Raw genomic sequence first — 19,979 nt, 5'->3', positions numbered from 1 at the left:
CCAACCCCACTTTCTGCCACGACGCCAAGCCGCTTAGCCCATTTGCATGCGGCGAGACGGCATTCACGTCCAGTGGCCACAGCTCTCAGAACTCGAGATTGAGTGAGGCTTAATGTGCCCCGGCAGAGGGGGGAATGAAGGGCATTTCTCGAAACTTATTAAATTCTCAAGCCACTGCTTGCTACGTGCACCTTCTGAGTGCGAGGACTTTCAGAAATAGAGCTGAACGAGTAGCGCACTTCCTTGCTTAGATGGTTTGTTTGCAACTTGGGCCCACACGTTGGAGCAAAATGTTGGCAAAGTTGCTGGGCTACATCATTCGCCGCCATGGCGGCCAGAGACGTTCATGGAGGCGCTGTGTCCACCCGCGTTAAATGTATGTATGTATGTATGTATGTATGTATGTATGTATGTATGTATGTATGTATGTATGTATGTATGTATGTATGTATGTATGTATGTATATATGTATGTATGTATGTATGTATGTATGTATGTATGTATGTATGTATGTATGTATGTATGTATGTATGTATGTATGTATGTATGTATGTATGTATGTATTAACACCCACATCTTACAAATATTTCAGCTTTACCAAAGCATACTGATACAAGCATTTCGCGACTACTTATTGTTTTTGCTATGTGCAGCTATATGGGTTGCTATATCGTGTGACTTGAAAAATATTGAAATGATTGCAATTGTTCTGCCAATAGCATAGCTAGAGGATGAAAGCACGATCACAAGATAACGATGCTGGAACAGAAACACGACAATAAAGAAGACACTCTACGACTATAAACAAGCTTCCACCAAAAAAAGAAAAACGATGAAGCGCGAGATCCAGAACAAAGAAAACATAAAACTCACGCATTGAACTGTGTGCACTAAATTGTACGTACGTAAAAATCAGCTCAAGACTTGCGCATGACGGGCTTTTATTGGATTTTGTTTTCTCAGTTCCATTGTTTTCCTTACTTTTCGCTTTCACGTGTGACACTTTTCATACCCACTGTGAACCAAGCCCTCATAAACAGAAGAAAACCAGTGAATGTAACGCAATGGAGAAACCATGCTGGTGCCAAGTCGTTATTTCGTACTTGTTCTCTTTATCTGTCTTTACTTAATCATTGATACACTCAAAATTCCCACGCCTCACATATTTTATTTGGCTCAATTATCAGCTTTCTCTACATGGTTGTGTCCAACAAAACGACGGGTTCCTCGATTCATTGTTCTTGTTTATTTGATGATATGGTGACGACAATAAGGTGGGGATCAACCGTGGCATTGCAAATGGTTTCATTTAAAAATGGTGCCACAAACTTTGCGCCGCTGACAATGTTCAGCACTTTTTTTTTCGCTTTAATCATGCGCGTCCTGTTCTGTATATTACGCTATGCCCAGGTCACCGCAATATTCAAGACAGCAATATGGGGCCTATAGTGCGTTGAATAAAGGAAACGCATCGTTAATTCTCGTGGGTCTGTGAACGAAATTAAAATCTGAAAGAGGTACAAAATTTCTGAGTCAATGTCATTTCACGATTACATACATGTTACTGGCTCCGGAGTTTCCTAGAACAAGCAGCCCGTGCTTTAGAAAGGGCTGCTTATTTTCCAGGCTCGCGGAAGCGTGGACACCCGCTCCGATCCATTCGCGTAACGAACCGATCTGACTGCCTAGCGCGAGAGAGGCGCGGAAAGTTCCACGCGGAGAAGATGGAGCTTCGGACAGCTATTGGCACCACTGCAAGCCGACGTCCTTTTGCCCTTGCACTCATTTCCGGGCAACGCTTCCGGGATTCAGGCTTACGACACCCGGCAGAATGGGAGGCGTTTGCTACAGCCCCTGCATGCGACGTGCTCGTCAACAACACGCTTTCCGATTATGCGGCTAAATTTAATGGACGCAGCGGTTAACCAAAGCGTGATTCGCACCCCCACAAACTGTGCGCGAGCTGTAAGTAACAATGTGTCTCCGTTAAGGCCACGATAATGTTGATGGCGTTCTGTTTTTCCAAGGCTTGAAGGTCAGTAGACTGACAGCAGTAAACACCGCTCGCCGTTCGGAGAAGCCGATCAACGAAGCACACGCATCTTTCGGGCTGGTTGCGTGCGTGCGGCCCCAACACGCCATCGGAGCGTACATAAAGCTTCCGAGATTGAGCTGTCCCCGCGGATTGGGTGCTGCCGCACCCAGCGGCGATATGAAGTCGCCGTTCAAGTGTTCGTGGTGTTTCTCGCCTCTGAGGAAGCACAGTCTTTCAGGGCCCACGGTTAGCTGCGCTGATGAATGGTCCTTCGCCTTGTTGACCTAGATAAAAATAGCTCTGACTAAAAGGGGCCAATATCGAGGTTGATATACGATGGCCACCAGGCGGGTTGACCTTGACGGGTGAACCAGCCTAGCAGATCGCATTAGGAGAATAGCACGGCGTCTCGTTTGTCGACATACATGGGAGCACCAGAACTTGTATTTTCGTTTTCTTTCACTCACACACAAACACGCACACACGCCATATTGTGAACATTTCGAATAGGGTCACTCCACGCCAAATGACCCCTACACTTTGATAATTGAAATGTGGGGTTTAACGTCTCAAAACCACCATATTATTATGAGAGACGCCGTAGTAGAGGGCTCCAGACATTTGTACCACGTGGAGTTTTTTGCCTACCCAGACATTTTTGCAACCATCTCAAATATATTCTATAAAATTATGCTGATTTCTCGCTTTGAAATAGCGAATTGTTAAAATATTCAGAGAAGAAAAGTTGTTGGCCACATGGGAACCTTCATAATTTCGAAGACTTTCGTCTGAGTGCTGTTTTTCAGAAAAATTATTCTCACAGTAGGTTGTCCGTTTTCAGTACCAAGTTTTGTTTAGATACTAAGCAATAAATAACTGATTGATAAGTGGTGTTTAAAAATCCCAAAACCACCATATGATTATGAGAGACGCCGTAGTAGAAGGCTCCGGAAATTTCGACCACATGGGGTTCTTTAACGTGCACCCAAATCTGAGCACATGGGCCTACAACATTTCCGCCTCCATCGGAAATGCAGCCGCCGCAGCCGTGATTTCATCCCGCGACCTGCGGGTTAGCAGCCGAGTACCTTTTCCACTACACCACCGCGGCGGGGCTAGATGCTAAGCAAATTCGTTTGTGTAAGGTGTCGGAAATTCACTAATATCATGCAATTTTTTTGGCGTATACGTATGCAGAATGTTTACCAAAATGTTCGATGCTAGGAAATTTCCCTGATAATATTGCCTTATGTATGAATATCTGAGTAATGCAACATTGCTGTACGCAAGGCACACTTTTCATCAAAATTATTTGGAGTACACACTTGCTCCTAACTTTTCCGAGAAAAAAATCACAACTTTGAGAAAATCACCATTTTTGTCCAAATTTAGATGCAATTTACACCACGTCTTCCTTCAATTAAAATTATCTTTAGACCTAATAAAAAATAATAATTGTTGTTTTATGGCAAGTTTTCTCATTATATTTTTTCGTTTAAATGAAGAAAACGATTGTAAACCAAGGTACGACCTTATGCTACCCTCAATCCTATAAATTTACCGCTTTTGCCTACAAGCAAACTAAAGCATGATCTGTTTGGGATAATAATAGCTATTTTGGCTAGCAGATTTTATTCGTTGCCCATTGTGTACTTCACGTCGTGGCCCCATGATGTGCTATTAAAAATACAAACTCGGAAATATATCGTAACAAAATAGACTGAAGTTTCGCAATATGATAGTGATAGTGTGGACATGCTAATTAGCCACAAGATGCGCTCATTGCTTTGGTTTTCATATATGTGCTTCTACCTTTCACGATCAATAAAATGTGCCTACAGCTAGAGCCAAACGGGGCTGGAGCAACTCAACATTGTTTTGGTTAGCCATTTTCTGGTAAATTGCAGTCATTCATGCACAGACAGACCTCTGTAAAAATTTACTTGGCAAGCCATTCATGAAAATTATGATATGTAAGATTCGCAACAAATAGCTTTGACAAACACACCGAAGAATTCGCTGGGCAGGAAATATTCGCAAAAAGAAACCTAGCACTAATTCAGTAATGTCGAAAGTTGGGCCAGTTGGTGATAGTTCATGATGACTTATGAAGCAGCGCATGCCGACCAGCACAAAAGGAACGATAGGGACACCGCTGCACTCTGAACTAGTTTATTTCGCAGAACAACATGGTTAATATACAAGATGGTGTACCACGTGTTACATTGACGTTCAGGCTACAGCATATTTTCTAAAAAGCACACTTCGCAATCGCTTAAACGAATCGTTGCTTGGCTAATGCAGTTATTTTTTTTTAGCGATGTGGAAAGCCTCAATAACTTCTCTGGTCACTTGATCCTTGTTACTGGAAAGTATTTCAGTCTCAAAGAACAGCGGAGAGCGGCCACACTCTAAGCAATGCCGCCTTATGTGTGAGTAAGCATTATTAGCTAATTATCTCTTGTGCTCCATCAGCCTTGTATTTATGCACCGTCCAGTTAGGCCGACGTACATCTTTCCACATGACAAGGGCAAACAATATACCAGCGCAGTTCTGCACTCAACAAACGCAAAAACATGCTTAACAGAGCATCAAAATCTATCTTTTTGTTGGCGATCGCTTTCTGTGCAGCCTGGCGCAGATTTTTCTGAATTTGTTTGGTGCAGAAAAATTGGAAAAATTTGTGCCAGACTGGATAGAAAATGATCGGCAAAAAAAAGGATAAATTTTGGTGCTCTGTTTAGCATGTTTTCTTGTTTGTCGAGGGCAGAACTTTGGTGGGCGCTGTGGATGGGGTCGGCCGTTTGGGGTATCGGCTAATGCCGTTCAGAGTACCCAATACCGTTAAGGGTGGACAAACAGACAAATGTACAGACAGACAGACACACATTTTTGCGTCGAAGGTCCCCAAAAAAGACTATCGTGTTTTTAAATCACAGCACTTCCAAAGAGTGAGTGATGATGAGTGGGGTGAAGCGTCTGTCAGTTCGACCGCGCTTCCATCCATCCGACTGTCCGTCAGTCCACCCATGCGTCCGTCCGTCCGTCTATGCATCCATCTGTTCGTCCATGTGTCCGTCGCTGCGTTCGTTCGTGCCTTCAGCCATCCGTCCATCCGTCCGTCCGTTCGTGCGTCTGGCTGTGCGTCCATCCATCAATTCGCGGTGTCCATCCGTCAGCTTGTCTGTCTGTTCATCCCTGCGTCCATTCATTCATCCAACTAGGGAACACTACAAGTACCGCCATCTCGCATCTTTTCATCGTGATCATAGTCGTGCGATCGCCCCTCTCCTTCCCCTTTGGCACCATCCGTCTATCCCCTGTGTCACATACCCGCTCTCTCGTGTGTCTGCTACCGGCGGTTACAAACGATAATCGGAGACAAATGGGTAACGCCATATGGAGCTTCACCTCTACAAATCCCAGCATATTCACGGAGTGAATGATAATGAGAGGAGGGAAGCGTTCGTTCATCCATCCGTTCGTCTGTCCGTTCATCCGTGCATGTGTCCATGCGTCCAACCGCGTTCGTGTACGCAGACGCCGTGTGGTAACACCGACGAGACGCGAACCAAGGAAGCTCACCGCAAGCATCTATAACGAGCCCACCGCTCTGCTCCGTCCATGCTCCACCAATAATCCGCCACGTATGGCGACTATTTAGAAGACTCAGAGAGGCACTAGTTGGCAAAGCCTGCGCAGCATCGAATCGGAGAGTAATGGCACTACGGAGAGTAGTGGAAGATCAATGCCATCCAAGAAATCAGACGGAAATGGTCATTCATTTCTCTTTCTCTCTCTCTCTCTCTCTCTCTCTCTCTCTCTCTCTCTTGGTTACGCGTGACTAATGACAAGGTTAGACTGTAAGGAGCTTCGTCCCTAAAAAAATTGGTAGATCCCACGTACAGTGGGAATCAGTGATATGCGAAGCACGAATTAGGAAGGTTGAACTGTCGCAATAAAATCAGCACAACGTTATGGGGTGAAAGTAAATTATTCGGTACATGGCTTCCTTGTCACGTTTATGATGTTTGCACCTGGTATTTGTGTTCGTCGTTCATTCACGTCACGTAATACCAAATTTAGTATATGTGAAGCTAGCGAAACGGCCGCAAGCACGCTCTGAGCGTAGCTTGTAGTCATGTTTCACATGGCACACATATCATGATTGTCATGTTTGCACAACACTCTAAAAAATATCGAGTAAAAAGGGTGTCTTTTTGTCCCTCAACAATAATCGTCATCAGGCTTGCGTGCGCCTCCTTTCTTGAAAACTTGGCGCTGACCACTTTCCTATCGAGAATGCAACGTAACCCTGATAATGGGCATGTCGATCGTGACCGGAATGTACCGGGCGCGGGGCAATAGCGCAAGGATGAAACGCAATATAGATGACGAATATTGTTGTGGGACAAAAAGACACCCTTTTTACTCGCTTTTCTTTTTCAGAGTGTAGCCATATGTCTTCATCATCCATTCACGTCGCATAAAACCAAATTTGGTGTATGTGAAGCCAGCGAAACGACCGTGAGTGCATCATGAGCGTGGTGTGTAGCCATGTTCTTACACCACACGCATGTCATGATTTCCTCGTGAGGACCTGCCACTTAGGGCGAATTCCATTGGAAGAGCCGGAGCCCTCAAAAGCAAGCTGAGAGTGCTCTCTTCAGAGCCGGCATGTTTCAGTGGTCGAACAGGTGCAGGAGCATTGTCATCCATTGGTAGAGCGAGAGTGCTTTTGCTGCGCCGAGAGCAGGCGGGAGCAGTTTGCCGTGCTCTCACCTGAAAAGCAGAGTAGGCGCAGTACGGCAAGTGATGGGGCGCTTGAACGTCACCGTCTCCAAATTTTTCTTCAGTCGGCAAATGCGGCCGCAATGGTAGCCACTATGTGTAGTTTGACACCGCTGTATTGTACGGGTGGCAACGGTGACAGCTGGACGTCTGCCGAATGCGTCGTTGCAAAAACATACTAAGTATTAGGATAATGAAGAGCGTGTGGCTGACCACTTTGCGCTTACTTTGCTGCTGCCCCAGAGAATATGCCAGGGCTTGGAATGTTTCGACCACATGGTCTCCTAACCCATAAACCCCTTCACCTGGCCTCCGTGAGCCTGCCGCATTCCAGTGGTAGGTTGAGTGGCCCTGCTCTCCGTGCTCTGCACCCCATTCCTCACGGCCCTGCCCATATACTCCTGTTCTCTCACTGGAATTCACCATTATGTCCGTTATGTCATACCATACCAGTTTTGCAATATATGTCTTGTGAACGAAACCACCGCAGGAGCAGCAAAACCATGACATGTAAATTATGACATTCATGACATAAATGTCATGAATGTCAGTCTTGTTATGCTATACCAATTTTCGTATATATCCCGTTATCCAAACTTCCAGGAGATCTAAAAGTCATAGGCGGATAGATAGATAGATAGATAGATAGATAGATAGATAGATAGATAGATAGATAGATAGATAGATAGATAGATAGATAGATAGATAGATAGATAGATTGATAGATAGATAGATAGATAGATAGATAGATAGATAGATAGATAGATAGATAGATAGATAGATAGATAGATAGATAGATAGATAGATAGATAGATAGATAGATAGATAGATAGATAGATAGATAGATAGATAGATAGATAGATAGATAGATAGATAGATAGATAGATAGATAGATAGATAGATAGATAGATAGATAGATAGATAGATAGATAGATAGATAGATAGATAGATAGATAGTGTTGGAAAAGAAAAGGAATAAACGTGTGCACACTAGTACTGCAAGAAAGAAGAAGAAGAAGTTGAAAACGAGAAACGGCGTTCGGTCTGGTTTCTTCGCCGATCGGTAGTTTTCCTTTACATCGAGGTGCCGAAACTCGGGAACGAACCAGGGACCTTTAGACGCATCGTCAGGACGCATCGTCAAAAGTGCAGAAGTTCCAGGACTGGTAGCAATAGATACAGCTTTCGGATGGACGCTACAAGGACCCAGTCACCAAAAAGCCTTTCTTGACTGCAGCTCTAGCCTAATGGTCTGCATTCTAAATGTACAAGCAATTGTTTATGACGAATCAACCTCGCAGATCTTCTAGTTGCCAAAAAGATCTTGCAATCTTTTTGGCAACTAGAAGCAATGGGCATCGCAGATTCAACGGCACCTTCCTCCCATGAACCCGTTGCACGATTACATCAAACCATTAGCAAGAAAAGCGACAGATACACAGTGGCGTTGCCTTGGAAGAAAGATAAGAAACCGTTCCTAGGAAACAACCGGGAAATTGCGCTATCGCGTCTACAAAGATTAACACGGAGGCTATCAACAATGGAAGGAATGTTGCAGCGATATGGCAGAGTAATCCGGCAATATCTGGAGTTGCGTCACGTGGAAGTGGTGCCTAAGGATACTCCTCAGGATCGAGATCACACCATATATTATATGCCACATCGGGAAGTAATAGAGGGGAATCCTTAACTACCAAACTGCGTGTAGTGTTCGACGCATCGTCACACACCCAAGGTGTACCATGCCTTAACGACTGCTTGGATAAAAGAGTGAACCTTAATCCAGAATTGCTGCAAGTCTTTTTTCGCTTTCGGTGGTACCCTGTCGCCATCAATTCCGACATCGAAAAGGCATTCTTACAAATTAAGATACAGGAGACTGACCGAGATGCATTCCGGTTTTTCGGGTTTGACTCTATTTCCGTAAGCCAACACCGTAAGCTCGTCGAATGGCGCATGACACGGGTACCATTTGGATCAACGTCAAGCCCTTTCTTGCTCATGGCAACTATTCACTACCACTTAGGTAACGCATGTGAAGACAAAAAGCTCGCATCTACATTAAAGAAGGCATTTTATGTCGACGATTTATTGGTGGGTGTGGAGACATTCCATGAAGGTCGGCGCATCTATGAGCAGTCGAAAGCAATTATGAAAGATGCTGGCATGAAGCTCAGAAAGTGGAAGACCAATGACCATCAGCTGCAGAACATTGTTGACAACCAGGAGGAGCAAATGTATTTTAGCAATGTGGCTCCCATTAACGCTTCCAAAGCTCGAGCTTATGGCCGCGGTAGTGGTAGCCAGATTGCTAAAATACATTTGCTCCTCGTGGGATATCAAGCATTTCAATTGCGTCATGTGGACTGACTCCATGATCACACTGATCTGGATCCACGGAAACTATAGCAAGTTGAGTCAATTTGTAAAGCACAGAGTGTTTGAAATAACGCAAATTACTGAAAAAGCGTTATGGGGCTACTGCCCGGGCGAAGACAACCCGGCGGATGTACTGACTAGAGGCATACCAATAAGGACTCTACGTGCATGTCGCTATTGGTGGCATGGACCTGAATGGTTGTCCCAGCCAAAATTAAGCTGGCCTTCAGAACCTAACCAGTACAAACCGATAAACGAAGAGGCAGAGATTGAGACGCAACATGTTTTTCTTCAAGCGTCATCCAGGAACTTACACCCGGTGATTGATATAAGGAAGCACAGCGACCTGAAGAAGCTCTTGCGCGTCACCGCCTGGGTTTTTCGCTTTGTGGATCGATGCCATGGACTTCAAACTTCACTGAGCGAAGCGATTTCGGCACGGGAGCTAAGCAAGTCTGAAATGTTTTGGGTCCGATATGTTCAGCTGGAAGTATTCGCGAACGACGTCGAACAACTGCAGCTTGGACACCCACTCCCCAAACAGTCTAGGCTGATGGATCTTCACCCTTTCTTGGACCAAAACAGACAGCTTCGGCTTGGTGGACGACTCGAGAGAATGGACACGACATATGACGAAAAACATCTGGTCATACTGCCACAGAGACATCCTTTCACGTCTCTGGTAGTGATTGAGGCTCACTGCAGAGCTTTGCATGGCGGTGTGGCAAACACTCTGATGCAAATACGACAGCGGTATTGGATCATCCGCGCACGAAGAAAAGTCAAGCGAATCATCAACAAATGCTTTCTCTGCCAAAGGTACAATGTGAAACCTGGGAACGTGCAATATGCGCCGATGCCTGAAGACCGTCTTCTATCGTCAGGGCCATTTGATGCAGTAGGATTGGACTTTGCAGGTCCACTATATATAAAGCAACGTGAGCTACATGGTGACACATCAAAAGCTGATATCCTGCTGTTCACCTGTGCGACGACTAGAGCAGTACACCTTGAACTGACGAGTGCGATCTCGACCAGCGCCTTCTTTCTAGCGTTCCGGAGGTTTCTTGCTCGCAGAGGAGTACCCATAACAATGTACTCGGATAACGCTCTCGCCTTCAAGAGAGCGTCACGGGACCTCAGGAACATCTGGAGTGTCATGAAGAGCTCTCCGTTCGCATATTTTCTGCTGAACTACCGCATAGAGTGGAAGTTTATCGTGCCAGGTGCACCTTGGTGGGGTGGTTGGTGGGAGAGGCTTGTTCGGACTGTCAAGTCATCGTTGCGTAAGGTGATGGGAAAAAGCAAGCTCAGCAGCGAACAAGCTGAAACGATGCTACTAGAGGTACAAGCGGTTGTTAATTCAAGACCGCTGACCTACACGTATACGGACTCCAAAGAGCCCTCTGCGATATGTCCAGCACATTTTCTTGTTGGACGTTGATTGTTAGCGCCTCCGGATCAGAGCAACAATGACTACAATGCCGTCAGTGCTCAAGCTGGTCGAAGAGACATCAGCAAAAAGTTGAGATACCGACAGAAGATGATGGATCATATGTGGATGCAATAGCAAAAAGAGTATTTATTAGAACTACGGGCACTTCAACTATACCCAGCTCATCCCAGCAACTGCCTCCGAGCAAATGACGTGGTGATAATCGAAGAGTCTGGTATTTCCAGAGGAGTTTGGCCCCTTGGGCGTATCACAGACGTTTACCCTGGACAAGATGGAATAATACGAGCTTGTCGAGTGAAAGCTCAAGACGGGAAGATTTTCAGAAAACCAGTACAGATATTGTACAGACTGGAATTGAGCGATGCTACTGGGGGGCGGGAGTATGTTGGAAAAGAAAAGGAATGAACGTGTGCAGACTAGTACTGCAAGAAAGAAGAAGTTGAAAACGAGAAACGGTGTTCGGTCTGGTTTCTTCGCCGATCGGTAGTTTTCCTTTACAGATAGATAGATAGATAGATAGATAGATAGATAGATAGATAGATAGATAGATAGATAGATAGATAGATAGATAGATAGATAGATAGATAGATAGATAGATAGATAGATAGATAGATAGATAGATAGATAGATAGATAGATAGATAGATAGATAGATAGATAGATAGATAGATAGATAGATAGATAGATAGATAGATAGATAGATAGATAGATAGATAGATAGATAGATAGATAGATAGATAGATAGATAGATAGATAGATAGATAGATAGATAGATAGATAGATAGATAGATAGATAGATAGATAGATAGATATGCTCAAACGCTGCAGGTTCCTAAGAAATGCTTAGCATTTAATAATTTAACCAGGGTGTATAGATACTATCTTAAGTAGAAAATGATAATTAGTCTTGACAAATTCTGTAGAGTAATCTTAAAAAGCTACAGTCATTAACACTCGCAGTGGTTCGGTAAAAAAAGAAGTTCTAGGCTACTTGGTTGCCAGGCTACTTGGTTGGGGCTCATTATTCATATGGGTATAGCGCACCACGACAAGGTGTGTGTGTCTCTCTCTTTTGTGTCCTTGTCGTGGTGCGCTAAACCCATATGAATGAAAAAAGAAGCACTGTTTCAAAATACAACAGTTACAGCGAAAGCTGTTATAAGATCACAACAAGGGTCGCGTGCGTCTTAGTTGTCCGCCGCCGCCGCCGCCAGTGTCCGTAACCACAATCATTAAGTGAACAAAGAACACCAAGGGCTTAATTGGATTTGAACTTGGGTGTGTTGCGTACCAGCACATTATTCTACCAAAGAGCCGCGCCTGTACTTCGAACTTTGCTACAAACTGGCCTTAGGCAGGCTTGATGTTGGGAAAGCAATCACTTAATATGAGTAATAAAGTGCTTCAGAACCGCGAAGGAGCGACCAGGTGTCACACAATGCAAATTCCGCAACCACTGGGTCGACGAATATTCCAATCCATTACAGAAGCTTCAGGCGTAATTACAGACGTAATTCTTAATCGTCGTCAGGAACCGCATTCAATAATTGCAGAAAATTCCTTGCAAGTGTACAGCGGGTAGCACGCTTTTACCTAAGAATGAAGAAGCACGGCATTATGAACGCCTTTTAGGAAGATTGCCAGCTGGGCATATTGGTGTAATTTCATGATGACACAAGCGCAAAAAGTGTGACCACTCAGAAAGCACACAGGATGAGTGCTTCAGGAAGCGCTGGTTGTGTGCCCTTTCAGAGTGTTCGTACTTTTTGGTGCTGGTTTCATTATGAAAATATGAACACCTAGCTCCCTTACTGCACAAACATTATGATGATTTATGGTGTACTGAATACTCTGCAAGTGGGCCTGTAGCAGTTACCCAAAGAGCGTTTCAAAAAGGCTCTGAAATGTTGTTCTTCCTTCTTTCGCTGTGACTGCCTGTGCGTTCCGCCATTGATTGATTGATTGATTGATGTGTGGGGTTTAACATCCCAAAACCATCATATGATTATGAGAGACGCCGTAGTGGAGGGCTCCGGAAATTTGACCACCTGGGGTTCTTTAACGTGCACCCAAATCTGAGTACATGGGCCTACAACATTTCCGCCTGTGCGTTCCGCGAGGGCCTGGTGTTTTTTTTTAATTTATGTTATCAGGTTGCAAAAAACTGCCTAAACTCAGTAAACTCTACAATGAGAGTGAAAAGAATGTGCTTGAGGACATCACAAGGAGGGAACAAAGTATTGGGGGGAAGTTGAACAGAATTCGTGTTGCAGCAGCCTTGTGAAATGGCACAATCTTAACTATCAGACAGTCTCTATCTCGAACGAATATAATGCACACAGTGAAAAAGCAATTGACAGAATGATAAACGAAAATTCAAATGTTTGCAGCAAAGTTCGTAGTGATAACATAATAGATCAAAGCCACAGGATGATGATTTTAAGTAAAATAAGTACGAACCCTCAGGTGTAATAGAAATAGTGTCCGTGGTGAGGTAATGAGGTACTAACAAGGTTTGTATATCATTAGTGCATGATACACGAGAAAAAGCTTTTATAGTGTTTCATTTATTACAGACACGCGTCAAACGCCAGGCAAAGGATGACCTTTTCTCGCTAGCAAAGCTATGTTGCTGCTCTCCTTGCCACGCACAAAACAACAAATTTGCCTAAAATTATTTTTAGCATATATAGAAGCATACGTTACTGCTAACGTGGAGGTCGCGGGATTGAGTCCCTGCTGTGGCAGCTACATTATTGATGGAGGCGAAAATGTTTGAGGCACATGTGCTTAGATTTAGGGGCACGTTAAATGACCCAAGGTGGTCAAAATTTCTGAAGCCCTTCACTGGGGGCCTGCGAATCAAGCCCGGGCCGGCCGGGCCCACGAATCGAGCCAAGCCAGGTAAGGCATTGTTGATTCGGGCCTTCGCCAGGCTCTGCCTTATGAGCTTCGGACCCGGGTCAAGCCTAGGCCTGAGTAAGGCCGTATTTGGCCCGGGTTTCATAAGCAGGGTGTTTCAAAAATGAGTCCTATAATATTTAAAAATACATAAAGGAAGAATCTTCGTGCTACTTGCGGCGTTTCCTTTGTTTTAGCAGAAGTAATCTTCAATTGTATACAAACTATAGTTACGACAGCAATATAAGAAATTCTAAAAATAACATTTTGTACAACCTAAAACAATCAGCTTCTCATTGAGGCAGTTTTTGAAATATATGCGCTGTTGGGTGCGTTGGTTTCAATTTCGCCAGCTTAATTAGCCAGAGTTCATCACTCTGCGGTGATAAGCAGTGGCCGCTTTTTCAAAATTTTCCGTTTGCTATACACTATTCGTAGAAATACGATTATTTTACTCAATTTACTCGACCAGCTATTTCCACTAGTCGAAAAGTGAAGTGTTTTAATTTCTCTAAACACTGTCGTAATTAACGTTTCCACGTATTTGAGGATGCCTTGTGCCACAGTTAAGCGAACGCCACAGGTAGGGCGCAGATGCCTCCTTTCTGTACTTCTCCAATATTATAGTACACATTTCTTGAAACACCCTGTATATCTAATAATGGCGGGTCTACGCTATTTGGTTTTGCTGTTTTGTAGGGTTTAATATCCCAAAGCGACCCAAATGTTACATGAGATGCTGTAGCTGAGGGCTTAGGCTAATTAGACCACCTGGAGTGCTTTAGCATCCACTTGAAATGGAAAGTACGAGAGGGCCAGCATTTTGCTGCCTGGGTGTGCTACACCCAATTTTTTGAAACTCGTTATATGTTTTCATCATTATACCGTAGGGAAACGTTTGCCAGATGGTACTGCTGCAACAGCAACGGTACACTGCTTAAGTTATATAGTGTATGTGTACGCGCTTGTATCTTAGGAAATAAATTGAGCTATGCAGGTACGCTCGTATGCCCGCCGCGCAACTTCCGGCCTGCGTGCTTTGTAGGCTCATCATTGCGACTCGGGAGTCATGAATATTTCCGGAGGTGTTGTTGGTACACTTTAAGTGCGAGATGTGGAGTGAATTTTATCACAGGCATGCCATTGGATGCAAGTCTTGGCTATTTTTGTGCTAGGAAAGTAGTAGACAATATTTAGTACCTGGCAGTTAGCCCAAGTGTTTAGCATTCAACTTGAATATCTATTGTATAGAACAAACTTTTCCTTATTTTTATGGCCACCTTCGTGTTGTTCTGTATTTTGACACTAATTCATAGGCGTTCTCGTGTGTCGAAGCGCAAGTGTTCTCATGGCACTAAAAGACGTGAAAGTAAGATATCTATATAATGAAGGTCATGAATAAGATGTTAATTTACTGCTCTACCATTTTAAACAGGGGTTGGGGGCGTCTAAACCTAAATGCAATGGCCCTTCTTCCTGTGTAAATGTCCAACGGATCCTGCGGCACCCCGAGTACAGCATTTTTTCATCCGTTCTGACTTGTTTTCCTATTTCTGCCATTTTTGGATATAACGGATAAGTAACGCACACAAAAACTCTTGATGTCAGCCCCTACCCTTCTCAAACATTTTACATATAAACATTTCACGCACTTTGCTTATCTTTCTTTGGTGTCCACAGAAAACTAACCTGCTTGCGTCGCATAGTTTTGCAAGCTACATAGTTGCTTCATTGGGAATCTGAGGACGCCACACGCACTGCATACCACATGTTTGTTGAAGATTTGAAGAATGACTGCCGCTTGGCTCATCAAAGTATGTATGGCAGGCATGCCAATTTTTGTTTACCCTCCACCTTTTATTCCCCATCATACAGTCGCTGCTTTTTACTTTCTGCTGTACATCTCCTTCCGCAGCATTGTCGCTGCCGTGAGCTGAAAGCCTGCAACCACAGCCACCCTTCGCTCCCCTGTTCGCACCAAGGCCTTCAGCCATCGGTGACTGCACAATTCACTCTCCTGCTTTTGGTCCCTGCAGGAGGTCACACTCCGGACAAGCGATACGCCATGTTCACCGGGGAGCAAGCACTAAAGAAGCCGCTGGCTGGTTCACTTCGGCGCTTTCAATTGACAGTCATTTTGGAACCCTGAGTAGGATCTTGCTCTGGGACTGCAGAAAATTCCGCGGGACACTGACTGAAGAGGGGAAGAAGAGTAGTGCGGGAGAGGCTTCTTTGTTCTTGGACTGTTCGAATGTACGCCATGCTGTGGGCAGCACTCGGATGAGCACCGCTTCGGAGAGATTTCACCTCGTATTTCTTTTTTTTTTTTTTGGTGCCGATGACTGGGGGAAACGGCCGTCATTTCCTCAAGCTGCTGCTTCCGATCCAGGATGTCTTTCTGCTGTCAGACCATTACGGAGCGCGCCAAAACCAAGCGGGCGTCTCTTCAAGCCCAAAGTACGAGCATTGTCAATGAGTTGAACCAACTGATTTTGTTTACATAGTTTGACCTCACGAATTTTTCCATCCTCCACAGCCGGTTAAAGGTGGTGCATACAGAGTTAGCCGCGCTGAACGCTGAGCTGGAAACGTTTTTGACAGACAATGAACTGGCAGAAGACTAGGATTCCGTCATGTAATATGAAGACCTGCTACCAGTGCCTTGGCCCTGCAAGAGCATAACATGAACAGGCTCAAGGGGTTTTCCCACTCCCTTCGATGGCGCATGCACATACAATCCCTGACGGAGACCCGCCAACAATTTCGGCAACTGACACCCCACGACCTAAAAGTGAGTTTGGCGCATGCTTTCCAAAACTTATACATCTTCGCTTTGACGGCCACTTAACTTGGTGGCAGTCGTTTTGGGACATAATCCGCCAATCCGTTCACCATTAGACGTTCACCATTAGACATGGGACATCCGCCAATCCGTTCACCGCATTAGACAAGCCCAGCTTGTCTAATGCGGATTGGTTGCACTATCTGGTCTCGTTACTTGACGGAGCCACTGCTCAAGCCGTTGCCGGCCTACAAGCTTGAAATTCATTATATCGCGATGCGATGGACATATTAAAACAGTGCTTTAGAAATGCGAAGTGAATTGAGAAGAAACATACTCAATGGCTCCACACCATGAAATCTGTTCGGTCATTGAACGACGTGGATGCCTTATGGAAGTTGTATGACGAGGTTCAAGCCAGTCAGAGGGAATTCACGAGCCTTGGAGTGAGTGCTACGTCACACACTGCCATGCTGAAGGAGGTACTGCTGAAAGTTATTCCCACCGACATCGTTGTTTACAACTACAAACTGGATAATCTTGGGTCAGGTTCACTCAAACCAGTTTTCGCAAAAGGAGATGAGTTGTGTGCTGCTTCACTTTCTTGGAATCGAAGTGAAGTGTCGCGAGAGAAGCGCAAAGATCTCGACTTCAGTTGTCCTGAACAATCGTAGTGATAACACTCAGAGTTTCTGCAAGCGTCCGTCGCCTCCGGCTGCTAAGGTTCTGCACAATAGGAGAAATTTTTCATCCGATCCTGCATTTGTGTGCAGCAGCTGACCATACAATTGAAAAATAAACTGGCCTTTAGCACAGCAGATAGTGCAATTAGCTCACAGCGGATGATCGCTGCTACAATTGTACTGTCAACAGACACCTAACACGAGACAACCTCCACAGAGTACAATGCAAAGTATGCAAAAGTTGTCATGCATCCACATTATGCACCCCGGGGGCCCCGAAAAGTGCACGTGCAGAAACCGAAAGTGCTTCTGACGCTGGTATGTTTGACGGTACGAACGACATCATTCCTGCACTCTCCTCTGACGTTCTGCTTCAGCATTTTCGCACTTGGCTGGTGGCATCGACGCATTGCTGTACACTTGTTTCGTTTTGGACAACGTGAGTCAAGAAACCTTCCTACGAGAAGACGTTTACAAGAAGGTCAAGCTCGCTCCTGTTCGAAAGATGGACTTGGTCACATGCGCGTTTGGTCATCAGCTACCTCAAATTACTCAATGCACGAAGGTCGTCAGCATTAAGCTTAGGAATCAACACTACAACACGTCAGTCCAGATATAAACTGTCGTCGTTCTTTTCATCTGCGGCGACATCACTTAATCTTCAAAAACGAATAAACTTCACGAAGTCCTCATTGCAGAAGGTAAACCATTGGTGAATACAGTTTTACTAAGCGTCACCTGCGACCCCGGAGCGAGTCTTCAGATTGGATCGGGCCAATTGTGGAAAACAATGCCAAATAACAGCGAGATTTGTTGGATCTCGGATAACAGAGCGTTAATGGCCATTAACATGACAAAGTGGTAGACTAGCTCTCCAAGGACCATCATCTGTCGAGTAGCAAGGTGGACAGTATGCGAGCAGTCATACCTGCGTCCTGTGAACAGATATTTTTGAGGCGGAAGATTTCTCTTACTCGTCACAACGTGTTTCGAAGCTTGATTTATTGATATGTAGTGTTTACCGTCCCAAAACCACCATATGATTATGAGAGACGCCGTAGTGGAGGGCAACGGAAATTTCGACCAACTGGGGTTCCTTTACGTGCACCCAAATCGGAGCACATGGGTCTATGTTTCGAAGCTTGGTACCAGTGGTATTGCAGGAAAGACATCCTCAAATCAAGACGTCGACATAACAGGGTTCAACGAAGCCATCAATTTCCGAAATGGGTGCGATGCAGTTGTGCTACCATAGAGATGAGCTAAGGATCATGACAGTGTTGTAATTCTTTGAAGAAAGAAACAGTTGAACCTTGTGTAAAAAGTATGAGGCCCCCACAAGAGAAGATTACCACTGAGAAAATGCCAGAACTAATCCACTTAACAGGTACGATAAGAACCCCAGTTGTGTTTAGCACCTCTTCGAACGAATCAGACTGTCGAACTTGAAGAGGGGGTTCAAGACAAAGGCACTCTTGGTGGCAGCTATCCCTTCGACAACGCGACAACTTTAAAAGACGGCAACTGGCCTAAATGGCCGCCGCAATATTAGCTGTTGCATACCTCCATTCGCAAGACATGCATGAACGCCGTCATCACGGTGACCTTCATGGCATTCTCGCTGAGCTATGTGACTGGTTCTGGTCACAAAGACGTGTTAAACAAGTGCGCAGTAATTGTGATGCATGCCCACAATTTTGACTCACTGCTACACCTTTTCGAAAAGACAGTGATTCCCGATCGATAAAGGAGTGAACCTCATTCTGCATTCTCATCCTGCTTCAAGTCAACTGTGTCGACAGTGTTGTACCTGGGCCTGCGAGGAGAGACTCTACCGCGAAAGTGTATATTGTCATCGTTAAACGTGTGCCAGTTAGAGCAGTGCCCATATTTGAAGTGACATTGAGGCTAACGCATAACTGAAGGTTTTCCATCTTTTTATCGCACAGACTTTCACATTCAGATAAAGGAGTAATGCTCAATACATATTGTCGTGAACTGAAGTCGAGACCTTGAGACTCACTATTGAAGGACTCCTCTACACTCGTGCAAATAACGTGAAAATTGTAGTGAGCATTATTTATTGTGGGTAGGATTAGTGAAAGGATGATACGGACTGTAAAAGACTGCCTTCGTAGAACATAGAGGAAAGGTTAGTGAAACTGTCATGGCAGGGGATCCAGAAAATGGCACGCGGCACTGACTGAAGAGACGAAGAATGAAGGGTAGTCGGGCAGAGACTTGTTTCTTCTTCGACTGTTCGAATACACACCATGTTGTGGACGGTATTGCGTTGAGCGTCAATAAAGGCTCCAGAGAGATTTTCTTACAAAACCGTAGCACTCAGTGATCTAATGGCATCACAGGAAGACGACGAGATATGCGTGTTCAGAGAACATTGAGGACGGCGGCTCACTTGTTAATGGCTGTGGCTCGATTTGACAGATCGATGGAGCTGCGGTGGCACCAACTCGGGTAAGAAAAGTGGGGTGAAAAGAGTGTATGTTGGAGACACCTGAGGAGTTGAGACAACTTTCATTTATGTGGTGCTGCCCAGCCTAGTGCATTCCTGCCGCAAGTAGCTACACTTTTAGCGAATGACCGTTTAAACAATGCATAGAGCGTCTTTTTTACTGCATGACACAATAATTGGTATTGCGAGGAGACGTGTTACTTTTACTCAGCATCCCGAGATCATTAGCATTTTTTTAGACTGAAACTAAAAACGTTTGCCTTTTTTCACTTCAGGGGGGTTGTATATTTTGTAGTTCTGTTAAATGTGAAATGCAAAAATAAAAGTGTGTGATTAGCCCTGCCTACATGAGACAGCCAGCTCCGACTACCACTATATTTCATATTACCCTGCAATGATTTCGCAAAACGACGTAAGTAATCGAGAGTATACAAAATATACCACTGGAATTAGTGACACTAAAAGAAGTTAAATTCACT

The 19,979-nt window shown here is 44.7% G+C and overlaps 1 protein-coding gene across 1 annotated transcript; it reads left to right on the top strand.

The window, feature by feature from the left end:
- Nucleotides 1-9,201: 9,201 nt before the first annotated feature.
- On the top strand, nucleotides 9,202-10,650 carry LOC142775163 (uncharacterized). The gene has a single exon (XM_075876503.1). The coding sequence runs from the start codon at nucleotides 9,202-9,204 to the stop codon at nucleotides 10,648-10,650; it is 1,449 nt and encodes a 482-aa protein (XP_075732618.1).
- Nucleotides 10,651-19,979: the final 9,329 nt, after the last annotated feature.

This window comes from Rhipicephalus microplus, chromosome X (genome assembly GCF_043290135.1).
Source record: "Rhipicephalus microplus isolate Deutch F79 chromosome X, USDA_Rmic, whole genome shotgun sequence".
Taxonomy (NCBI): Eukaryota; Metazoa; Arthropoda; class Arachnida; order Ixodida; family Ixodidae; genus Rhipicephalus; species Rhipicephalus microplus.
The sequence above is the reverse complement of the archived record's forward strand: the minus strand, read 5'-3'. Positions and strand labels throughout refer to the sequence as shown.